Here is a 24,731-nt window from a genome sequence, read left to right as displayed (position 1 = left end):
TCCCATTATCCACCATTGTAAGGGGGTCATTCTTCTCACAGACCACGACTGTAAGGCTGTCCATTTTTCAATGGACAACCACTGTAAGGGGGTCACTGTTCCAACAGACCACTACTGTAAGGCAGTCAATCTTTCTGTAAGGCGGTCATTCTTCCCACAGACCACCACTGTAAGGTGGTCATTGTTCTCATTGATTACCACTGTAAGGCGGTCATTCTTCCCATTGACATCCACTGTAAAGCAGTCATTCTTCCCATTTACCACCATTGCAAGGTGGTCATTCTTCCCACTGATCACCACTGTAAAGTGATCATTTTTTTCACAGACCACCACTGTAAGGCAGTCATTCTTCCTGCAGAGCACCACTGAAAAGCGGTCATTGTTCTCATTGACCACCACTGTAAGAAAGTAATTCTTCCCATTGACCACCAATTTAAGATGGTCAATTTTCTCATTGACCACCATTGTAAGACAGGCATTCTTCCCACAGACCTCCACTGTAAGGGGTCATTCTTCCCATATACCACCACAGTAAGATATATAGTAGATATACTTTCATTGTATAAAATACAAAACTGGAGGTCATCAGCATCCAGTAGACATTGGACAGCAATCTTAAACCAAGATACGTAGTTGCCTGGAAGTTAACTGGTACTTTGACAGCAGAGTTCTCCAATCTTTCCAAACAAAGGGCACGTTAACTGTCCATCAGGCTTTAGAGGGGCCAGACTTTGCCCTATGGGAGTAAAAAACAGCCCAATGTCAGTGGATATAATCAATGCCCCACCATGGGTATCAATGGGAGAAATAGTGCCTCATTGTTGGTGCCAAATCACTGGTGTCAGTTTGAGGAACAGTGCCTCGTATTAGTGGGAGAAATAGTGCCCCATCATTGGTGTCAGTGGAAGGAATTATGCTCCATCGTTGGTGTCAGTGGGAGGAAAAGTGACTTGTATCAGTGGGAGAAATAGTGCCCCAAGGGCCGGATAATAGCAAACAAAGAGCCACATTTGGCCCCCGGGCTGCAGTTTGGAGACTACTGCTCTAGAGCTGGAGACTTTCTTTCTAAAGATAGGGCAAGTTTACTGTCCTTCAGACTTGGTGGTGGGGGGGCGGACTGTACCCAGTGGGAGCAAACATTGCCCGATTTTTGGTATTAGGGAGAGAAATAGTTGGTGTCAGTGGGAGAAATTATGCCCCATCATTGGTGTCAGTGGAAGGAATAGTGCCCTATTGTTGGTGTCAGTGGCAGGAATTATGCTGCATCGTTGGTGTCAGTGGCAGGAATAATGCCTCAAGGGCCAGATAAAGGCAAGCATCCGGCCACAGGGCTGCAGTTTGGAGATTACTGCTCTAGAGATTGCTAGGGGTTCCTCTATAGATTGCTAGGGGTTCCTCCAGAGATTGTCAGGGGTTCCTCTAGAGATTGCTAGGGGTTCCTCCAGAGATTGTCAGCGGTTCCTCCAGAGATTGTCAGGGGTTCCTCCAGAGATTGCTAGGGGTTCCTTCAGAGATTGTTAGGGGTTCCTCTAGAGATTACTAGGGGTTCCTCTGGGGATTACTTGGGGTCCTTCCAGATATTGCTAGGGGTTCCTCCATTAGAGTGCAATATCAGATTGATTCTTTGCCTGCATGGACCATCCATTTAAGGGGTCACTACAGTTTTCACTGTCAGTTTCTTTTACGGCCATAATTATAATTTTTATATGATTATTACTGTAGATGATTTTGTTGTATACAGTGAGTGTGTGTGGTGGGGGGAGGGGTATTAAGTACACCCCGTTCTTTATTTTTTTTAACTCTCTACAACCTACTGATCACATGAATGTACCGCGAGCAGTAGCTTTAAAACTTTTTAGTGGAGCTGCTCTAAAACTTGAAAACTTTTCCAAGGGCCATTCTATAGTTATAAGGTTGAAAAAGACTATTTTAATTATTTGATGCACAATGCAGCTGGGCAAATGTAATGAGATGAGGGGTAAGGTCATCCTACACACAATATAATGAGTACAGACAATGTATGTGTGAAACCAGGCCACTTCTCTTTATTTCATGTCATGGATTGGGTTCTGCTGCCCTCTGCCATGGCTGGCTGTGCCTCCAGCTCCTCTTATCTCTTCTGTTTTGTCTTCCTCTCTAGGATTGATGATTTTCTGTGTCCTCCCACCACCATGGAAGGACAGAATGATGAGAAGATCCTGCTGGAACAGCTCGTGTCCTTCCTCAGCGGCAAAGACGAGACAGAACTGGCCGAGCTAGACCGGGCCCTCGGGATTGACAAGCTGGTGCAGGTATGGAGGGCCTCTCCGGCCTTGAGACGGGCCTGTGGTAGGGATAGACCTTCAGCTTTGGAGGCTAGTGCAGCCGAGCATATAGTAATTGTTATGTCAGCTGACAAGACACAACTGAAGATCACCTACAGATAGTTAACCAGTAAAGTCACACTAAACATTAGGATGTCTTTTATGCGGATACCATCAACCAAAACACCTCAACCAAATATGTTGTTACATATGTTCCTGTAATGTCAAAAATGCAATTCTTTCCTTCATTCAATTAAATACCTAATGATCATGCCAGAAGGGTAATTAACTTCCTATGGTGAAAACACTTACCCATTTCAGCTGCGGGGTTGTCACCCTTCCCCGTGTGCTCTCTAGTTCTACTGCAGTCAAAGCATGACATGTGAAGGACAGATAACCTCCAGCCTTGCCCAAACCTGCTAGCCCATAACCTCCAATGCCCCAATTACCTGATAAAAGACGTGACAAAGATTTTTGGAGTAAAATGGCCATAGCAGCCTTTTTATTTAACAAAAATACATAACTTCAAATAAATAACATACTTAACATAACCATGAGTCAAAATTGTTAAACTAAATCTTGGTGGTCTTTAAGGACAACACACAACCTGGTCACTACGACAAACTTTTCTTCAACTTAGGCCTCCAGGCTGATCTGGGGGGAGGAGGAGCTGACGCCCAAGATGGCTGCTCAGTGAAATAGAGTGGCTGGCACGCTGACATGCTGTTAAGCTGAATATAGCAGACGCTGAACACAAGTATCTTTGGGAGATTGTCTCAAGACACAACCAAAAGTCTACCATATCTTTATACTACAACTTATCTGCCTGGATAACGGAGGGGTGACAGTAAAAACGAAGCGCAATCCTACCTGTGGAGTGCCGGCGAAGAAGCGAAGGCAGACCTGAGCGAGAGCGCGTGGCCGGACGGGTGCCTGGCGGGTCTGCACACACAGTCGGCAGATTCGACAGAGACGGCTCACTGGCAGAGACGCGCGCGCATGGTCGAAAGGCTCAACCCGGCAGGGATCAGGAGAAAGCAAGAGGACCGAGGGGTGTCCCCTCAACACGGCTTAGCGGTAAAACCCCCACCAGGTCAGAAAGCGGTTATCAGGAACCGGTAAGACAAAAAATACTTGTCTACAAACAAATGATATGTATGGACTTGCAAGAAATATGCAATAGGGGTATATAAAAAGAAGAAAATTTAGTCTCCTATATATATCTGGGAATAACGCAGACACGCATGTTATCTCATTGCATCTGACATACTAGAAGATACATAGACTTTTGAATCTGACAGGCTGGATTAGAGCATAGTGCTCAAAGGAACAGAAATACAAACATATAAATATATAAGACACTAAAGGCAGAGACATTGAGCGGACCACCTATTTTTTTTTTTTTTTTCTGCTCTTTGCTTTCCCAAGAAAACAACACTGTATGGGGGATAGCCTTGGTAAAGAGAAACCATAAGGTGCAAAATATTGGTATAACGCATAACAGAGTATATATGGGTTGGTAACTTTTGGGCCAAATAAAATACCCCGTAAAGAAAGAGGAAAAGAAAGGACAAGATAAAACACAAAAGGGTATAATAATAAGAACAGTATCCCCTCCAGTATGGCGCCCAAAAAAGGCAATAAAACGCCACAACCCCTGATAAACAAAAAGGATAAAGAGGAAAATAAAAGTAAAAACCCCACTGGGACACAAACCACACAGACATCAGATATTAAGGAGATATTTCAACAACTTCAGTTGCAAGCTCCTCGAGCTCCACAAGGGATTAATACACCACAAGATATCTCAAATATAGCGGAAACATCAGGTACATCTAGTTCATCAGGGGAACTGCAACTGCAACACCCTAGAAACAGCTCATTACTAGATACAACAGGCTCAGCCAGTGATCCAAAGGACATGGAAAAAGAAAAATGGGATATGAGAAAATATATCCAATCCCTCCCAACCAGAGAGGATATGGATCAATACGTGCACAGATTGGAAAATTCATACAAAACGGAAATACAAGAGCTCAAAGAATCCATTAAAATCACACAGGAAAAAACCTCTAGACTAGACACAAAAATCTTAAAAGTAGAACAAGAATCAAAGAAACTAAAGGAAAATGTGCACAAACAAGGAATACAGATAAATCAACTAATAGGAAATCTCGACGAGCAAGAGAACAGAAGCAGGAGATCCAATATTAGAATCAGAGGATTAAAGGAAGAGGTGGGCGGTAAAGAGTTAATATCTACACTACAAAAGATCTTTCAAGATCTGACTCAGGAGATAGAAATGAAAGATTTATTAATAGACCGGGCCCATAGAACAGCAGCAAATAGAAGAGTGGATCCCATTAGGCCGAGAGACATTATCTGTAAGATGCATTATGTCCATATAAAGGACAAGATCATGCAAGCTGCCCGACAAAATAACGGTATTCAGTATGAAGGGGCCCCATTGCAATTTTTCCAAGACTTATCCAAATTTACACTGGACCGCAGAAGAGCATTAAAACCCCTAGTGGAACAACTGAGGAAAAATAATCTACAGTATAGATGGAAGTTTCCATTTCAACTACAGACACAAAAAGAGGGACTCAATATAGTTTTCAGGGACCTGGAAGATTTACCACAGTTTGTATCAACTCTTAATCTACCGGAAGTAGAACTACCGAATTGGCCCGTTTCATATATGCAGTCGTTCAGATAACTCTAATAGAATATACATAATAAGCGGGAGTGGAGAATGGGGGGCTCTGGGTATGACGGGGAGGAGGGAGGGATTTTTTTTTTTTTTTTTTTTTTTTCGTGACAATATGTGCACATTTAATAGATGATGAGATATAGAAGGGAGGTGGGATGTAATGGGGAACTGGTGATAGTGGTATATGTAAACACATTGAAAAACAGATGGTAAACAGATACACTTTAAAACGCATATTTATAACATAGAGTTAGATAGGGGGCGGAGTTCTCCCCCCCCCCCTTTTTTTTTTTTTTTTTTTTTTTTTTTTTCTTTTCCCCTCACTATAAATAGATTTGCAAACACAAATATACTAGATGTAAATAAGATATTGGTTCAAGATAATACACTTCTTCCTTCTTTTTTTTTTTTTTTTTTTTTTTTTCACTAGAGCAAGTTTTAAGCACAAAATTCACAACCACTGCGCACACTCTCATTACACCAACTATTATATATGGGATACTCTTCCTCTCCCAGATCCCCCTTGGATCTGGGGTCTGGTGGGGGGAGGAGGTTTGGGTCCAAAAAGGAAGGGAAAAGGGAAAGAGATTTTTTTTTTTTTTTTTTTTTTCCTCTTTCTTTTTTTTTCCCCCACTATTAAAGGTACTTCACTATATATTGGACACAAAATGGAACCTTCGTTGGATGTTTTAATAATATTTCTTGTATTGTGGACACTAAGGGGAATTTTTTTTTTTTTTTTTTTTTTTTTTTCTTCTGTAGTATTTCTTGCATTATGGCAGATTATGAGTATATAGAAATGTATTGATGGGTAATGCACTTCCAGTTTAGTGCACAGTGATGGGGATGCGGGGGGGTTGGGGGGGAGGGTGGGATATAGATGTAAATTATGGCAATAGTTGTATACGTATCAGCACTGTATTTAGGACCTTATGCACTTATTTTGAGATTAGGATAGGTAAGGTTGCTTTTCTCTTCCCTTTTTTTTTTTTTTTTTTTTTTTTTTTTTTTTGATATAGAGTCTTTTATAGACCATGAAGCTAATATCATTACCATGGTAGGGTATACCACATATTTTATGGATAACGAAGGATGAGAGGGGGTTGGGATGGGGGGACAAGAAATTTTTTTTTTTTTTTTTTTTTTTATTTCTTGTCCCCCATTCCCTCCCATGCCTCGGGGTTTCCTTTCTTCCCCTCTCCTTCCCCCTCCCTCTACCCTGCCGGGGGTCGGGGGGGGGGGCTGGGAGACAGAAGCTCCCTTAAATGGAATGATCCCCCCCAGACTCCAACACTCAGAGAGAAGATGCATAATATAAAGCATATATAAGAGTGTAATTTAAAAGGTCAGCGTGTCGCCACCGACTGAGTGGCAGTAACTGGACGTTAGGCTCCAATCTCCCTAAGTTGAGGGAGCTTACATAAAGTAAGATAGACTGTTTTTTTAGTCATTAGAGTACGAATCGGGGTGTGTGTGTGTGAGTAGATTACATCGATTTTCTTTTTTTTTTTTTTTTTTTCATTCATCTTGGAAATATAATGAATATATGCTCATATAATATTAGGGGCCTTAACTCGGCATCGAAAAGATCCCAGGTTCTATATTCTCTCCACAAACAAAAGGTTGGAATAGCCCTCTTTCAAGAGACGCATTTCCGGACAGATCACATACCTAACCTGCGGAACAAATATTATACTACTTGGTTCCATGATTCCTATGGATATTCAAAGGCGAGAGGAGTGTCTATTGCAATCCATAGAACAATCCCTTATCAAATATTGGAAGAATGGCGAAATAGGGACGGCAGAGCAATCCTACTGAAGCTCAACATATATGGTAAAAAGTATACGCTTATAAATCTATATTTACCCAATCAAAATCAGATTAAAATAGGAATACAACTGATTAGCCAACTGATGGAAAAAGCGGAAGGTATAATCATAATCGGGGGGGACTTCAATTTTGTTTTGGATAAAAATATAGATACTACAGCGCCAAAGACAATACAGGTTAGTAAGGATAAGAAGAAATTTAAAGAAATGATGCAGAAATGCCAACTGGTGGATATATGGCGTCTTTTACATCCATCAGAGAAAAATTTTACCTTCTATTCTAAGGTTCATGGTTCATATCATCGATTAGACTATTTTTTAATAAATCAGAGAGGGGTAAATGCTATATTGACCGCAGAGATCGGTAGTACAATATGGTCCGACCATATGCCCGTTTTTGTGAAAGTAGATACATATATAAGCGAGAATAGTAGGGGAAACTGGAGACTTAACGATAATTTATTATATGATGAGACATGTGTAAAGGAAATAAGAAAAGCAATAACGGACTTTGTAAATGACCATACGGAAGACAATACATCTCCGCCAATACAGTGGGAGGCACTGAAGTGTGTGATTCGAGGCCTATTTATAAAACACGGGGCTAGGCTGAAAAAAATGAAAAATAATAGAATAACTCAATTATTCAAAGAAATATCCCTAGGGGAAGACCAACATAAGCAAAACCTTACACGAGAAACACTAATAGAGGTAACAAAATTAAAAGCAGAATTACAAACATTATTAAATGAAAAAACACTTAATATTAGGGATAACAATCGTTCCCTATATTACCAACAAGGGAACAAGCCAGGCAAATTGTTAGCCAGAACCCTTAAAAATAGAGGTAAAACAACACCTATCATAAAAATAAAAACAGAATCGGGAGAGACGAAATATGACCCAAAAGGGATTTTAAATGAGTTCCAGAGATTCTACACGAAATTATATAATATACCTAATCATTGGGCAGATAGAAACCCCGATAAAGTTCAACAAGAGATACGGCAATATATAAAGGAAACGGCAATACCGGCTATAAACTCTTTTGAGGCAACGCAGTTAGAGCAAGACTTCTCTATAACAGAAATACAAAGAGTGATTGATTCGCTAATACTCGGGAAAAGTCCAGGCCCAGACGGGTATACCCCACGTTTTTACAAAACATTTAAAACAGAGCTTATGCCTATAATGAAACGAACCTTTAATGCAGTATCTACAATAACACCTTTCGGATCACAAAGTATGCAGGCTTACATCACGTTAGTACCTAAACCAGACAAGGATCATACTTTGTGTGGAAACTACAGGCCAATATCGTTAACAAATATCGATCTCAGAATATACTCAAAAGTTATTGCCAATAGGCTCACCCCTATAATACCTGACCATATACACCTGGATCAGGTGGGCTTTGTAAAGGGTAGAGAGGCTAGGGATAATACCCTGAAAACTCTTACATTAATGGAATATGCACAGGGGGGCTCCATCCCATCCTGCCTACTCTCAATAGATGCTGAAAAAGCATTTGACAGGGTGGGATGGAGCTTCCTTAAAGAGACACTTATACAATGGGGAATAGGACCCATATTGTTAGATAAAATAATGGCACTATACCAACACCCCACGGCAAAGATTCGGGCGAATAGTGGAATGTCGGAGGAAATACATATAGCAAATGGTACTAGACAAGGCTGCCCACTATCCCCAATACTATACATACTGGTCATGGAGCATTTATTAAATGCGATTCGGGCGAGTAAAGATATACAAGGGGTAAAAGTAGGAGATATGGAATACAAGATGTCTGTATACGCAGATGATATTTTGCTTTATGTTACAAACCCACTAATAACATTACCAAACCTGATAGCTGCATTTGACCGATTTGGGATCTTAAGTAACTTCAAAGTAAACTTTAATAAATCCGAGGCACTAAACATCAATATGTCAAGAACTATGATAGAACTGCTCAAAAAGGATTTTTCCTTTAGATGGCAAGAAAACTCTATCAAATACCTTGGTACATATATCCCCACAGATTTGGAAAAACTGGAGGTATATAATTATGTACCGATGGTACAAAAAATAACGAAAATACTCCAGCAATATGAAAAGGGCACTTTCTCCTGGATAGGCAGGATAAATATCGTAAAAATGGATATATTGCCCAAAGTATTATACATCCTACAAGCGATCCCCATATATCCTGCTACGGGCATTATGAAAAAACTGACCAGAGCGATTGGACAATTTGTTTGGGCGGGCAAAACACCTAGATTAAATAGAAAGCTACTAAATAAGTCTAAAAAAAATGGTGGCCTTGCCCTCCCGGACATAGCAAGTTATTTAAGGGCAATAATGATCACCAGAATCGTAGATTGGTTCCAAAATAGGAATAATAAACAGTGGGTAAAATTGGAAGAGGAGATCACAGGACTAAAATTGAAATCCCTACCATGGATTCAAAGAGAACAAAGATCGGTAGAGGGCGCTATACCCTCCTTAGTAGTTTCAACAATGAAAACCTGGGATAATATGATTAAAAAGGGAGTAGGTTCTACGTTTAAAGGGCCTATGACCCCATTGTTTGATAACCCCGAATTTCCATTGGCACTAAAAGCAAAAACCTTTCTCAAATGGAAAAGACATGAAGATACAAGGATAATAGAAACCATGGTGGGGAACAATGTGCTCCCGTTGGGGATGATGGGAGAGGACCACAAAAATGAGTGGATGCAACATGGTCTACTCCAAAGATATGTATCATCCCTGGTAAAAGAAACAGCAATGGATAGGCCCTTAACAGCCCTGGAAAAAATTTTTACTCAAGAAGAGAGACCCGTACATGTACTATCTAAGGTATATAAAATCTTGAATGATGAAAGCCAAGACCAGGTGATATCATATATTAAGAAATGGGAGGAGGAATTGGGGATAGAGATCCATAGGAAAAAATGGGAAAAAGCCATTGCAGTAACCCATAAACTATCCATATCCAGTAAGCATCAGGAAAGAAACTATAAAATTTTAGCTAGATGGTATAAGTACCCGAAAGACTTACATAGGATAAACCCAACAAATGAAGAAGAATGCTGGAGATGTCAAGCTTCATCAGGGACTATGTCCCATATATGGTATTACTGTCCCAAAATCCTGCCATTCTGGCAAAAGATTTTTGAAATCTATAGAGCTATGACGGGAAATGAAATATATCCAGACATACTAATAACAGTATTATCTATGATACCTGGTTCAATAAAAAATATAAAAAGAGACTCATTAAAATATTTCTTAACTGCTGCACGTACTTGCATAGCAAGAAAATGGAAAAGTAGTATTACGCCCTCCATGATGGAATGGGAGTGTGAGATGGCGGAAATGCGGGCTCTAGAGGAGAGAAAAGTGCTAGAAGAGGGCTCAAATAAACAGATAAAACAGATACAAGCCATATGGGCTAGATGGGTAGACTATAGTGCCTCCTCACTACTGTTATGTGATGGATAGAAATATGTAGACCCCCGGAGACAGGAGACATTGTATTTCCAGATGATTCTTCCCCCCCCCCCCTTTTTTTTTTTTTTTTTTTTTTTTTTTTCTTCTCTCTCTCTTTCTCTTTCTTCTTCTTCCCCTCCCCTTCACATGAATGGATGGATAGGATGATAGGATGGATGGTGGGATGATATAGGAGTTTTAATGTGTTTAATCCAAATAGTTAGTTAGTATGAGAGTGGATGTAGATCTGAAGCGTACTGAAGATAAATATTTTTGATATGATTGTGTTTGTATGTTATGTTATAAAATGTAAAATGTTTTTGGACAAATAAAGATATTTAAAAAAACTTAGGCCTCCAGTCGCAAAACACTGACTCGGAGACGATACTCATCATCCGCAGTGACCTACATTTTACCTATTCCGAGTTAAACCCCTCGTTAACCGGAATGTACCCGAGAACCCCATACCACAGATGGGTCTTAATGTAAAAAAAAAAAAAAAAAAAAAAAAAAAAAACAACAACCCCCCCATCCAAACACCGCTCATTAAATGTTAAGAAATTAAAATAAGAAAAGCCTTTTTCTTACATTTTTTTCTTTCAGCAGCTTAGTAGATGCCCCCTACTTATTCTTATGTGGTAGTGCAATACAGGTTTAAACTTTAATGTGTTATTATTATAGGCTGGGGATGGAATTGTGTTGCCGATTTAGAAAAGGCCAGCAGAGCGGTTTTAATTTTGAAGTCAAGTTTCGATTTAGCTTTAGTCCTAAGCCTTTTGACTGAAATGTAATTTTAGTTTTAGTTGTATTTTACTCATCTGAATTGTCTTAGATGTAGTCGTATTTTAGTCCACTAAAATCTCCAGCACCAGTGTTAATTTCGTAGATAAAAATTAACACTGGTGGCTAGTGGGAAAAATGGCCCTTTCATTGGTGAGCAGTGGGAAAAAAGACCTTTACACCGGCGGCCAGTTGCAAGAGTGCTCCTTTTTACAACGGTGTTCAAAATACCCCCCCCCCCCCCCCTTACAGACAGCTAAAAATATCATTGGTGTCCTGCTGTGTCCAAGTGTGGGTACCATCAAATGGGAAATCAATCAGCCACAGTTCAAGAAAACTCTTGCAACATCTGGAGGAACATTAGTTGAGAATGGCTTGTCCATGACATCATGACTAAGGGTGGTAATAGATGGACAAGCCCTTGAATGAGAGGTGATGTTTTCTGCTTGATGGTGATGGCAGTGCACACAAGGTACTTTGATCCTTACCTTTGCTCTATAGTGGAGGTAATTGGAAGAGCTCCCTGACCAACCGGCACATAGGAATACAGATAATTACAAACAAAGTTTGAACTCAGAAACACTTATTCAGTAAATTAGAAATTATGATGGCATCTCTAAAATGTAGAGGTCTAGTGGTTGTGACTACCAGGGATTTATAAACTTACACTGATATATGTTTCTCTTATCATTTTGTCCCCCAGGGAGGTGGTCTGGATGTGGTCACTGACAGGTTCCAACAGCAGGCTCCTGTGGCCCAGGTATTGATGGACCAGAAGCAGGGTCTCTATCATCAAGCTTACCCAGCTGCCTCACCCAACCCGGGCCTCCCCGGGCCCTTCTCCAACATGGTCAGACAGAAGAATGCGTTTGGGCCTGTACCAGTCCAGGTGCCACCCCCACCACAGAGAGGGCCCTATCCCAACGTCATGAACATGCAGCCCCGACAGGCCATGGCTCGTCCTGGAACAGCATCCAATCAACTCCGACTGCAGCTCCAGCAGAGGTTACAGGGTCAGCAACAGGTAATATGTCACATCATATCATGTATGTGGCCCAGTTATACTCAGAGAAGGCCTTTTTTTTCTGCAGATGTATCCTATATTGACAGCTCTGAGTACAATACATGCTGATGTGTTCTTATTTTAATGGATAACATTGCAGATTCTGCATCAGAACCGGCAGGCCATCCTTAGCCAGTTCGGTGTTGGGAACGCGGTGCAGATGGGGATGAGGCCAGCCATGCAACAAGCCATCACTTCTCAGGTAACACAAAACATCCAAGAAATGTCTTTGATTTCTGATTGGTTGCTGCGGATTAATATTGCAGTTGCACTTGTTTTATTAAAGAAGATTGGTAAGAGGTGGGCGGTGTTTCCCTTCTGCCTTTAGAGGGGGTGGTAGTTATCAGCTAATTAATTCACATTATTTTGCATTATTGGTGATAAGCTGCTCACAGCCAGAACCCCAGGAAAGTAATATGGTGAAGACGTAGATTGTGTTGCACTTGAGCCCGAAATCGTGTCACCTTCGGAAAGGCAGGGTGCTAGAGGCCAGCAAGGGTTCATCCTCTACCCAAAAAGACACACAAATCCAGATAGGAAGAGAACCGGTGGCACTCGATGAAGGATTCAAATGCTGACAGACTTTATGGAATAGGACAAAGTGAACAGAGCGTTCTATCTAGGAGCTCCTCCCTTAACGCGTTTCACTTACAACCTTGGCTTAATTCTAGTGGTAACTCTACAGGTAAGCCCAGGTTGTGGGTGAAATGCAGATGCAGAGAGGTCATAGATGGGGGCTGCTTTATTTGGATCAATTAAGGTTGTCAACGTTTGAATTATTCACGGAGTTCCGCCAGCCTCCTATTATAGTATTAAGTCAGAGGGAAATGGTGGGTAGTGATGGCAGGCAAAGATACATGTCTAATCTTATCCACTTTGGTATTCACAGCCCCCATTGAACGCTCAGATGCTGGCCCAGCGCCAGCGGGAACTGTACAGCCAGCAGCACCGACAGCAGCAACTCATGCAGCAGAGAGCCATGCTAATGAGGCAGCAGAACTTCAGCAACAACCTTCCCCCTGCGGGAGGTCTGCCTGTCAACATGGTGGCTTCCAGGCTGCCACAGGGCCCTCCTCAGCAGTTCCCTTACCCCCACAGTTATGGTACAAACCCTGTCAACCCTCCCCCATCCACCAGCCCTTTCTCACCTCTGGCCACGACCCCCGAAGCGACACTGCCCAACCGCACAGGGGCTGGCAGAGGCGGTATGGTGAACAGAGGCATGATGGGAAGCGTCGGAGGGCAGTTCGGCTCTGGGATCAATACACAGATGCAGCAGAATGTCTTTCAGTACTCAGCAGCAGGTATGAGCACAATACTATTACTAAACCTTAACCTCATTAAAAGAACACTTCCCTCCTACTAACATTTACATTTTGTCCTCTCTTGGCATAACAATGAATCCTATCCAAAAGGTAACATATAGGACAACTCCGGTGCAAGTAGTGGTTAATCATCATTGTCTACAATGGCCATTATTATTACATATTGTGTGTTGAATTGCACCAGGGGCACAGTCAGGAGCACCTTGAAGTCCTGATGAAGCTGTGAAAAGAGGGGAAACCTGTTAGGGGGGGTAGAAAAAAACTTAGCTAGGAAGAGATACTAAGGAGGCCAGAATATTTATGAAAACAGCAAGTAATAGAAAAGAAATAGACACAAGCTGAAGAAGAGATTTAAAAGAGGAGATAATTTTAAATCATAATAATATACAATTAAATTACATTAATAAAATAATAATAAAAAATACATATTATATTAATAATAATAAAGAGATACAGTAAAGTATTATAGCAGGTTCAAGATGAAAAGGTAAAATTAGGGGACCCCAATATTGTTTCACCTCTTAGAATTGAGGATGCAAACAAATTGGACAATTACAATAAAAAGGATTTTAAGTTCTCTTATTTTGTGACAGACGTTAAACACTCTGCTGGGATAGACTTGCAAATTAGTCATGCATGTCATATGTATCACGCTAAATATTAAATATCGTAACCACCAGTTACTGAGTAATGGCTGTGAACAGGAACAAAGACCACTCCAGATGGAAATAATAGAAAAACATTTTTATTACTAAACCTCTATCAACAAGGAAAATGGTCCCCCCAAAGATGATTAAGGACCTACAGTATGTGAGTGGGCTTTGGACTTGTTTATGCCATCAATTTAAAGCATTTCTGAGATCATCCAGAATTAATTGACAAGCGCATTTGACCTGTGGTGGACCTTTATCTGATCTTCAGCTGACCTCCTTTTGATCTGCAGTTGACCTCCTGATCTGCAGTTGAACTCCTTCTGATCTGCAGTTGAACTCCTTCTGATCTGCAGTTGATCTCCTTCTGATCTGCAGTTGATCTCCTTCTGATACCCAGTTGACCTCCTTCTGATACCCAGTTGGCCTCCTTCTAATACCTAGTTGGCCTCCCTCAGATCTGCAGTTGGCCTCCTTCAGATCTGCAGTTGGCCTCCTTCAGATCTGCAGTTTGCCTTCATCTGATCTGCAGTTTGCCGCCTTCTGATCTGCAGTTGACCTCCTTCTGATCTGTGTTGACCTCCTGATCTGCAGTTGACATTCTTCTGATCTGCAGTTGACCTCCTTCTGATCTGCAGTTAACCTTCCAGTTGGCCTCCTTCAGATCTGCAGTTGACCTCCTTCTGATCTGCAGTTGGCCTCTTCAGATCTGCAGTTGCTCGCCTTTTGATCTTCAGCTGGCTGACCTCTTTCTGATCCCCAGTTGGCCTCCTTTAGACCTTCTTCTGATCTGCAGTTGACTTCCTCCTGATCTGCAGTTGGCCTCCTTCAGTCTGCACTTCCCATCCTTCTGACCTGCTTTTGAAACACTTTAAGCAGCCTTTACATACTCACCAACAATATGGTTGCAGATCCCGGGACACTGTTCACCCCCTCACGCTATTCGTCCATCCATTTTTCTGTTGTGGGCACACCCAAATCACACCTACTTTCTGAGTTGGCCTCACCCAGACCCCTACTCTAAATATGCAGGACCACTCATCTTCCCCACTTAGGTTGTAGTCAAACCTCACCTCTGCATGCACAGTAACTTTAATAAAGTTGATGCTGTGATCCCAGGACACAGCATTGGCTGAACCAAGTAACTGCTATACTGTACTTATTATTTATCAAGAACTCAAGAGAAATGTAGATTTGAGTTTGAAAAGCACAACACGAGTGTCAAGCAACTGATATTCTTCCCAAAGGCACTGTGGGAAAAGTAAAAAAAGTAAATTGTACCGTATCCTATTGTGGGAAAATGAAATGTATTGCCCCGAGTGTTGATTTTTATTGTTAAACTTTATATTGTATTGAACTGCCTATTTTTTGCACAGATGGCTGGAAGATGAGTTGAATTTGTTGCAGCAAAATGACAGTCTATCTGTTGTCACCCTGCAGGAATCAACCAGCAAGGGGATCCCACGTTTGCTCCATCTCTCAGCCCCACCAGCCCTCTGATGTCCCCTCGCATCACGCCATCTCAGAGCCCCATGCTCCAGCAGACACCATCTACGCCAGGGTATCAGTCACCTGACCTGAAGAACTGGCAGCAGAGCACGCTGGGAAGCTCCAGGTGAGAGCCAGGCACCAAGTGTCCTGTAATAAAGACCGATCACAGCAGCTCTCTCTCCTTGTGCAGGATGACTGGTCCTGTCTCTGCCCCTTCCTGTAGTTTTCTGTAGTGGGTGGAGCTGGTAGGGCCCCTCCCACAGTTCTACTCTCTGCATAAGCTATGTACAGCACAGTAATGATGTCACTGCTTCTTTTACAGGGTAATATCTGGGTTTGCAATGGCATTAGGCACTCACAAAGTGGCTTTATATCCTTTGTGGCTATTAGGGAATATATTTAAACAGTGTTTTAATGCCCGGAGGTCAGCTTTAAGTTGTTATAATAAGTGCAACCTTACTCGACTTGATGGTTAAGCTCCACCAACCGTTGGCATCTAAGGCACACTCACAGGATATTTTAATGAAATTTGGCAGGGCTTAGCCATGAAGTCTGAGAAAGTCAGGCTCCAGTAACAAACTGAAACTAACCTTACTGTAATTGCATTGTTTTTTTCATGTATGGCTTGGTGAAATTTACTGAAAGCAGACTTTTTGTTGGTGGTATAACTTGAAGATACTTCATTTTTACATACACAGCGTTTTTGGCCAGACGGGACAGAACCAGCCGGCTCAAGGCCAGCAGGGAATGTACAATAACATGAGCATCACCGTGTCCATGGGAGGAGCCAACAATGGGGTGCAGAATGTGAACCAGATGACGGGGCAGATGCAGATGGGCTCCCTTCCCATGCAGAGCATGAACAGCATGTGTACGGAACAGGTATGCCACCCAGATGCTAGAGGGTTCTGCTGGGTTTACATTGATACCCATGTGCCTAGAGTCTCCATAGATTATTTGTTATATAATATATATATATATATATATATATATATATATATATATATATATACACACACACATATATATATATATTTCCTGTACTTATATGTTGAAATTGAAAATTATTATGTACCACTTCAGAGTATAAGTTAGGCAAGCGCCATATAGGCAAAAGTTTGTGGACACCTGACCAATGGATATCCAATTCCAAAACCAATGTGACCACCCCCCCCCCCCCCCCCCCAATCCCTTGTGGTTATAACAGTCATCATTTTTCTAGGAATGTTTGGATGGGTCTCCAGGTCTTGTACAGTCACTTAGCCAGTTGTGCACAAAAGCTTAAGAATAATGGGACACCAGTCATGTACAATAACTTAGGAAGGATGGGTCATCAGTTGTATTCAATAACTTATAAAGGATGGGTCACCATTATTGTACAATTGCCTAGGAAGGATGGGCCACCAGTGTTGTGTAATCACTTATGAAGGATGGGCCACTACTCTTCTTGTACAATAACTCAGCAAGGATGGGTCACTAGTCTTTTACAATAACTTAAGAAGATTGGGTCACCAGTGTTGTATAATCACTTATAAAGGATGGCTCACCAGTCATCTTGTACAATAACTTAGTAAGTCTGGATCACTAGTCCAACTTGTACAAAAGCTTACAAAGGAAGAATCACCAGTCTGGTATAATCAAGCTTGTACAATAATTTAGTAAGACTGGGTCACTAGTCTTGTATAATAAATTAGGAAGGGTGGTTCACCAGTGTTGTACAATAATGTACCAAGCTTGGGTCACCAGTCTTCTTGTACAATAATGTAGTAAGGATTGGTCACTAGTCTTGTATAATAATGTAGGGAGAATGGGTCACCAGTGGTGTGCAATCAATTATAAAGGATGGGTGACTAGTCTTGAACGATAACTTAGGAAGGATTGATGATCCATCTTGTACAATAACTTAGTAAGGATAAATCACCAGTCTTGTACAGTTATTTAGTAAGGATTGGTCATCACTAGTCTTGTACAGTGACTTAGGAAGGATGGGTCACCAGTGTTGTACAATAAGGTATGAAGGCTGGGTCACCAGTGTTCTTGTACAATAACTTGGTAAGGATTGCCCACTAGTCTTGTACAATAATGTAGGAAGAATGGGTCACCAGTGATGTGTAATAACGTATAAAGGATGGTTAACCAGTCTTTTTGTACAGTAACTTAGTAAGGATGGGTCACTAGTCTTGTACAATACCTTAGGGATGATGGATCACCAGTCATGTACAATAGCTTAGGAAGGATGGATTGGATGGCCAGCCTTGTATTATAACTTAGGAAGGAGGGGTCACCAGTGTCGGTTAATCACTTAGGATGGTTAGATGACTAGCCTTGTACAATAACTTAGGAAGGATGGGTCCCCTCTCCTGTAAAACATTTTTGGAAGGAAGAGTCACTAGTCTTGTATAACCACTAAGGAATAAAGAGTCAGTCTTGTACAATAGGTAGGTCACCAGTCTCATACAATCATTTAGGAAGGATGGGTGACAAATAACTTGTACAATAACTTGGGCACCAGGGTTAAGATCAGAGCTCCGTGAACACTTGAGTTCCAGGGTTGCCAATCTCCCGCAGCATATTTTACTGACAAAACATGGAAATTTACTGGCGGAGCACATTTTTTACTGGCAGCTTGAGAAATTAGAGAACTCCTATTGAATATTTGAACAGTATAAACATGATATAGAAACACTGACAATACCTAGAACAAAGTAATTTGCTTGATTTACACTTAAAAAGTCAACACAGCATGAAATTATCAGCCCCTATATTTACTGGCAGTTGTAAAATAAAGCACTGATTTTTACAAACGGTCAGTAAATTTACTGGCGGTTGGCAACCCTGTTGAGTTCCTCCACACTAAACTGGTCAGAGCATGTCTTTATGAAACAGGCTTTGTACACAGGGGCACAGTTATGTTAGAACAGAAACAAATCTTCCCCAAACTGTTGTTAAGAGGACTAAAATGTCTTTGTATACTGTAACATAACTGGAAACACCTGCACTTGATCAATTGGAGAGAAGCCCACATACTTTTGATCCTTTAGTAGCTGTTATGTCCAGGTATTCACAATCTTTTGGGAAAACTGGATACTGGGAACTCTGAGGTCAGTTTGATCAAATGCCAAACTTCCACCAGTAAATTTGGACACTTAAAGTACCACCATGCCCCTTCCCATGTAACCAACAAAAACTGGCCCATTTAGTGGTCCTGATTGCTTAAAGACCTCTTTTGCCATCTTTATTACAGCAGGTGAATGATCCATCTCTTAGAACAAGCGGATTGTACTCAACAGACCTGCTAAAGACGGATCCAGATACAGGACAGGTATGTGTTTTAAAGGATAAGCAAGCACTTAACACATCTTTGCAGCAGTATTTACCCAGGAAGACCAAGGAACTTTGCAAGTGACAGGTCCTCTTGCTAGCCCATATCCACTGATACTTACCATTCTCATGATACCACAGCATTCTGTTTATCTGTTGGTACCCCTTGAAAATACACAGGCTTTCTGAGTATGGGGGAGCATGTGGCTTTCTCCCCTTACCCCCCAAAATGCAGTACCCAAGCCTGAGCAATTCATTGTCAGGTTCAGACGGTGTCACTTGGGGGGGGGGGAACATGTGAATAACCCTACATAACCTCTGACATGGAGCTAACACAGAGGTCCAGTAGGAAGGAAACAGTGGCGGAATGCGTGGGTAAGGTGAGCATTATCTCATAGAGGGCAAGGAAGGGGGGCTATCAAGCGAACCTGGATCCTGTCAATTTGCACTGAATGGCCAAAGCAACATGTTCTCGTTAAAGTACATAGCAATCCATTTCCAACCTGCTTCTGAAAAGGGTGGCTGCTCATCTGTGTCCTCTTTCAATACTTGCAAGCATGCAACAAATGAAAGCCCTGAGGAAACTCAAAACTTGTTATCTCCTTACTTGTTCTGGGTCAGTGAGTCAAAGTTTGGAAACCATCAGCATGGCGGCCAGGCAACTTGAGTTTTAAGAAAAAGAGATAAACAATTATACCCTCCATATTTTTCTTTCTTGGAGAAAATAAAGGTTCAGTCTTGTACAATAACTTATAAAGGATGGGTCACCTGTCTTGTACAAAAACTTAGGAAGGATGGGTCACCAGTCTTGTATAATTACTTAGGAAGGAAGAGTCATCAGTGTTGTATAATCACTTATGAAGGATGGGCCACCAGTCTTCTTGTACAAGAACTTAGTAAGACTAGATCACCAGTCTTGCATGATAACTTAGGAAGGATGGGCGATCCATCTTGTACAATAACTTATGAAGGGTGGGTCACCAGTCTTCTTGTGAACTAACTTAGTAAGTACGGGTCACTATTCTTGTAAAATAACTTTGTAAGGATGGGTCACTAATCTTGTAAAATAACTTAGTAAGGATTGGATCACCAGTCTTCTACAATAACTTAGGAAGATTGGGTCACCAGGGCTGTATAATTATTTAAAAGGATGGGTCACTAGTCGTTTTGTACAATAATTTAGTAAGGCTGGATCACCGGTGTTGCACTACAACTTAGGAAGGATGGGTGATCCATCTTGTACAATAACTTAGAAAGGATGAATCACCAGTCTTGTATAACCACTCTTGTACAATTACTTAGTATGGATGGGTCACTAGTCTTGTACAATAACTTAGGAAGGATGGCTCACCAGACTTCTTGTCCAATAGCTTAGTATGGATGGGTCACTAGTCTTGTACGATAACTTAGGGATGATGGATCACCAGTCCTGTACAATCACTAAGAAGGATGGATGACCAGTACCATGATGGGTGGAGGCAGGGTAGACTTTACTGAAGGGATCAAACAAATGGCCACTGCCCTCACCTATAACTGGCTTTTGCAGCAAGGAGCATTAGGGAAGTAAACAAGTGGCTGAAGAGCTGGTGTAGTAAGGAGGGGTTTGGGTTCCTGGAGGACTGGGCCAACTTCTCAGTCGGTAACCGGTACTATAGAAGGGACGGACTGCACCTAAATGTGCAGATCTGCTGGGAATGAAGATGGCCAAAAAGTTAGAGGGTTTTTTAAACTAGGCGATGGGGGGGAGGTCCAGAGGCAGAGATAGCCAGCGCGGAAGATATTCCAGAGGGTAGTATTGGGGGCATTAGTGGTAGGTTAACCAAAGCACAAAAACACAAGGTGAGTATAGTAGCAAGTCCTAGTTGCAATCTCGAAACACCCAATACGAGGACAATATGCGACCGGTCTAAACTATGTGGCATGTTCACCAATGCCAGGAGCATGGCGGACAAGATGAGTGAACTAGAGATACTGTTGTACGAGGAGGATTTGGATTTTGTGGGAATTTCAGAGACATGGTTCAACAGCTCTCATGATTGGCTGGCAAACATTCAAGGGTATACCCTATACCGCAAGGATAGAGAGGGTAAAAAGGGGGAGGGGTATGCCTATATATCAAGAATAATGTACAAGTGAATGTGAGAGATGACATCACTGAGGGAGCTAGAGAGGAGGTGGAATCCTTATGGGTAGAGCTCCAAAGGGATGAAGCTAAGGGGAAAATAATACTGGGAGTATGCTATAAGCCCCCTAACCTGAGGGAGGAAGTGGAGACGGATCTCCTATCACAAATTGGATTAGCAGCAAGGATGGGAAGTGTTATCATAATGGGGGATTTTATTTATCCAGACATAGACTGGGCGGAGGGAACTGCGTGCATTCATTTAAGGCTCGCCAGTTCCTTAATGTCTTGCAGGACAATTTTATGGGTCAGATGGTAGACGCACCAACTAGAAATAAAACATTACTGGATCTACTGATTACCAACAATACAGACCTGATCACGGATGTGGAAATACGGGGCAATTTAAGTAACAGCGATCACAGGTCAATTAGTTTCAGTATAAATCACACAAATAGGAAACATAAAGGGAATACAAAGACACTGAATTTCAAAAGAGCCAACTTCCCTAAACTACAAACCTTGCTAAAAGGCATAAATTGGGATAAAATATTAGAAACAAAGAATACGGAGGAGAGATGGGTTTGCTTTAAGAGCATATTAAATAAGGGCATTAGCCAATGTATCCCATTGGGTAATAAATTTAAAAAAGCGAACAAAAGTCCTGGATGGCTTAACTCCAATGTAAAAATGCATATAAAAGCAAAGGAGGAGGCCTTCAAAAAATACAAGGTTGAGGGATCATCCTCAGCATTCAGACTTTATAAAGAATGCAACAAGAAATGTAAGGGTGCAATTAGGACAGCTAAGATAGAACATGAAAGACACATAGCAAAGGAGAGCAAAAAAAATCCCAAGACATTCTTTAAGTATGTAAACAGTAAAAAAGGAAGGACAGACCATATTGGCCCCATAAAGAAAGAGGAAGGACATCTGGTTACAAAGGATGGGGAGATGGCGAAGGTATTGAATTTATTCTTCTCGAGTGAATCGGGGGGCTTCAGTAACCAAAACTGCAGTGTTTATCCTCATCACACAACACAGGAAGCACCTCCATGGTTAACAGAGGACAGAATTAAAATTAGACTTGAGAAACTTAACATTAATAAATCACCGGGACCAGATGGCTTGCATCCAAGGGTACTTAGGGAACTCAGTCAAGTGATTGCCAGACCGTTGTTCCTAATTTTTACAGATAGTCTACTGACTGGAATGGTACCAGCTGATTGGACAAAAGCCAATGTAGCACCAATATTTAAAAAGGGCCCAAAATACATCCCTGGGAATTACAGACCAGTTAGCCTAACATCAATAGTATGTAAACTCTTGGAGGGGAGGGTAAGGGACTATATACAAGATTTTAGTAATAAGAACGGTATCATTAGCAGTAATCAGCATGGATTCATGAAGAATCGTTCTTGCCAAACCAATCTATTAACCTTCTATGAGTAGGTGAGTTGCCATCTAGATAAAGGAAGGCCCGTAGACCTGGTGTATCTGGATTTTGCAAAAGCATTTGACACAGTTCCCCATAAACGTTTACTGTACAAAATAAGGTGCGTTGGCATGGACCATAGGGTGAGTACATGGATTGAAAACTGGCTACAAGGGCGAGTTCAGAGGGTGGTGATAAATGGGGAGTACTCAGAATGGTCAGGGGTGGGTAGTGGGGTTCCCCAGGGTTCTGTGCTGGGACCAATCCTATTTAATTTGTTCATAAACGACCTGGAGGATGGGATAAACAGTTCAATCTCTGTATTTGCAGACGATACTAAGCTAAGCAAGGCAATAACTTCTCCGCAGGATGTGGAAACCTTGCAAAAAGACCTGAACAAATTAATGGGGTGGGCGACTACATGGCCAATGAGGTTCAATGTAGAAAAATGTAAAATAATGCATTTGGGTGGCAAAAATATGAATGCAATCTATACCAGTGTTTCTCAACCTTTTTCCAGTCGGGGCACCCTTAAAAAGTATTTTCAGTCTTGAGGCACCCCAGTCCAAGGCTTAGCTCACGTTACTGTGTGTCACGGAACATGCGCAAAATCGCACTCGTTCCTGACACAGACAAATGCTCTGCTCTTTAGGGGTGCCATTAATTCTTAATGGTACCTTACACATTGAAAAATGTGGGGTGCTTTTGGTGCAGTGCAATTTAAAAAAAAAAAAAAAAAAAAGGTCGGGGATTTCCTTCCCTGAATTTTTGTGGTTAGGGAAGCCCATTGAAATGAATGGGCTGCACTACACGCAGCATGCAGCAACACAGATGTGAATCAAGGGCTTGTTCACATGTCGGGTTGGAGGGGTGGTAAAAGCACATGGTTAAGCTGTTTTTACCACCCCCAAATTCTTCCCCTTTAGCTGCAGAGACAACAGCTGGGGGTGTACACATGTTGTGGCTGCAGCTGGAGGTATACCCAGGGTGAATGGGGCTGAACTGCAACTACCCTGCAACTGTGTACATTGCACGGTTGCGGTGTAGTGATGCTGCATTAAAACAGGTGGTGAGGAGGCAACATAATGCCTCTTTACCGCCTGTCAAATGCCTCTGAAAAGTGATCTGGGCATAGGTTGCTTTTCAGAGGAGAAGCAGTCCTTGCTGCTATCACAAACAAAACCTACAAAAGCAGTTCTGATGGTACAGGAATGGGGGGGGGGTGTCAGGATTAAAACTAACATACACACACACACACACATATACACGTGCAGACACGCATACAGACACATACATACAGACACTTGTACATACGCACATGCAGACACGTGCACACACACATGCAGACACACACATACAGACACATGCAGACACATGCGCATGCGCACACACACACACATACAGACACATGCACACACACACGTACAAACACACACACACACACAGACACATATGTATAAAGCCCTTTTAAAACGAATCTAGCTTCTAGCACAGTACCTTTCCAGTTTCCTCATTCAGCCAGGTACTGCACTGTAGGGGGAAGCAGAGAGCACAGCACACTCCCCTGCACTTTACTTTCACTTTGCTGAGGTTGACGGAGTTTCTCACAGTGCCGATGTACAGTTCGGCAGGGGATCGGGAGATCAGGATCATCTGACAGCCCTTCTCTCCCCTGATCCCGCGGCACACCCGAGAACCTCTGACGGCACACCAGTGTGCCGCGGCACACTGGTTGAGAAAGGCTGATCTATACACTGGGGGGAGAACCTCTGGGGGAATCTAGGATGGAAAAGGACCTGGGGGTCCTAGTAGATGATAGGCTCAGCAAAGGCATGCAATGTCAAGCTGCTGCTAACAAAGCAAACAGAATATTGGCATGCATTAAAAGGGGGATCAACTCCAGAGAGAAAACAATAATTCTCCCGCTCTACAAGACTCTGGTCCGGCCACACCTGGAGTATGCTGTCCAGTTTTGGGCACCAGTCCTCAAGAAGGATGTACTGGAAATGGAGCGAGTACAAAGAAGGGCAACAAAGCTAATAAAGGGTCTGGAGGATCTTAGTTATGGGGAAAGGTTGCGAGCACTGAACTTATTCTCTCTGGAGAAGAGACGCTTGAGAGGGGATATGATTTCAATTTACAAATACCGTACTGGTGACCCCACAATAGGGATAAAACTTTTTCGCAGAAGAGAGTTTAAC

The 24,731-nt window shown here is 41.9% G+C and overlaps 1 protein-coding gene across 7 annotated transcripts in view; it reads left to right on the top strand.

The window, feature by feature from the left end:
• The window catches only part of NCOA1 (nuclear receptor coactivator 1), a 589,360-nt gene that overhangs the window by 556,811 nt on the left and 7,818 nt on the right, over positions 1-24,731 (top strand). For all 7 annotated transcript variants that reach the window (XM_073624852.1, XM_073624854.1, XM_073624856.1 and 4 more), the window contains 7 exons: positions 2,141-2,291; positions 11,827-12,147; positions 12,287-12,388; positions 13,076-13,490; positions 15,602-15,776; positions 16,351-16,534; positions 18,897-18,974. In XM_073624852.1, coding sequence (XP_073480953.1) covers positions 2,141-2,291; positions 11,827-12,147; positions 12,287-12,388; positions 13,076-13,490; positions 15,602-15,776; positions 16,351-16,534; positions 18,897-18,974 — 1,426 coding nt within the window. The remainder of the gene's footprint in view (positions 1-2,140; positions 2,292-11,826; positions 12,148-12,286; positions 12,389-13,075; positions 13,491-15,601; positions 15,777-16,350; positions 16,535-18,896; positions 18,975-24,731) is intronic.

The sequence above is a fragment of the Aquarana catesbeiana genome, linkage group LG04 (assembly GCF_042186555.1).
Source record: "Aquarana catesbeiana isolate 2022-GZ linkage group LG04, ASM4218655v1, whole genome shotgun sequence".
Classification (NCBI taxonomy): domain Eukaryota; kingdom Metazoa; phylum Chordata; class Amphibia; order Anura; family Ranidae; genus Aquarana; species Aquarana catesbeiana.
Note: the sequence above shows the minus strand (reverse complement) of the source record. Positions and strands in the feature narration are given on the sequence as shown.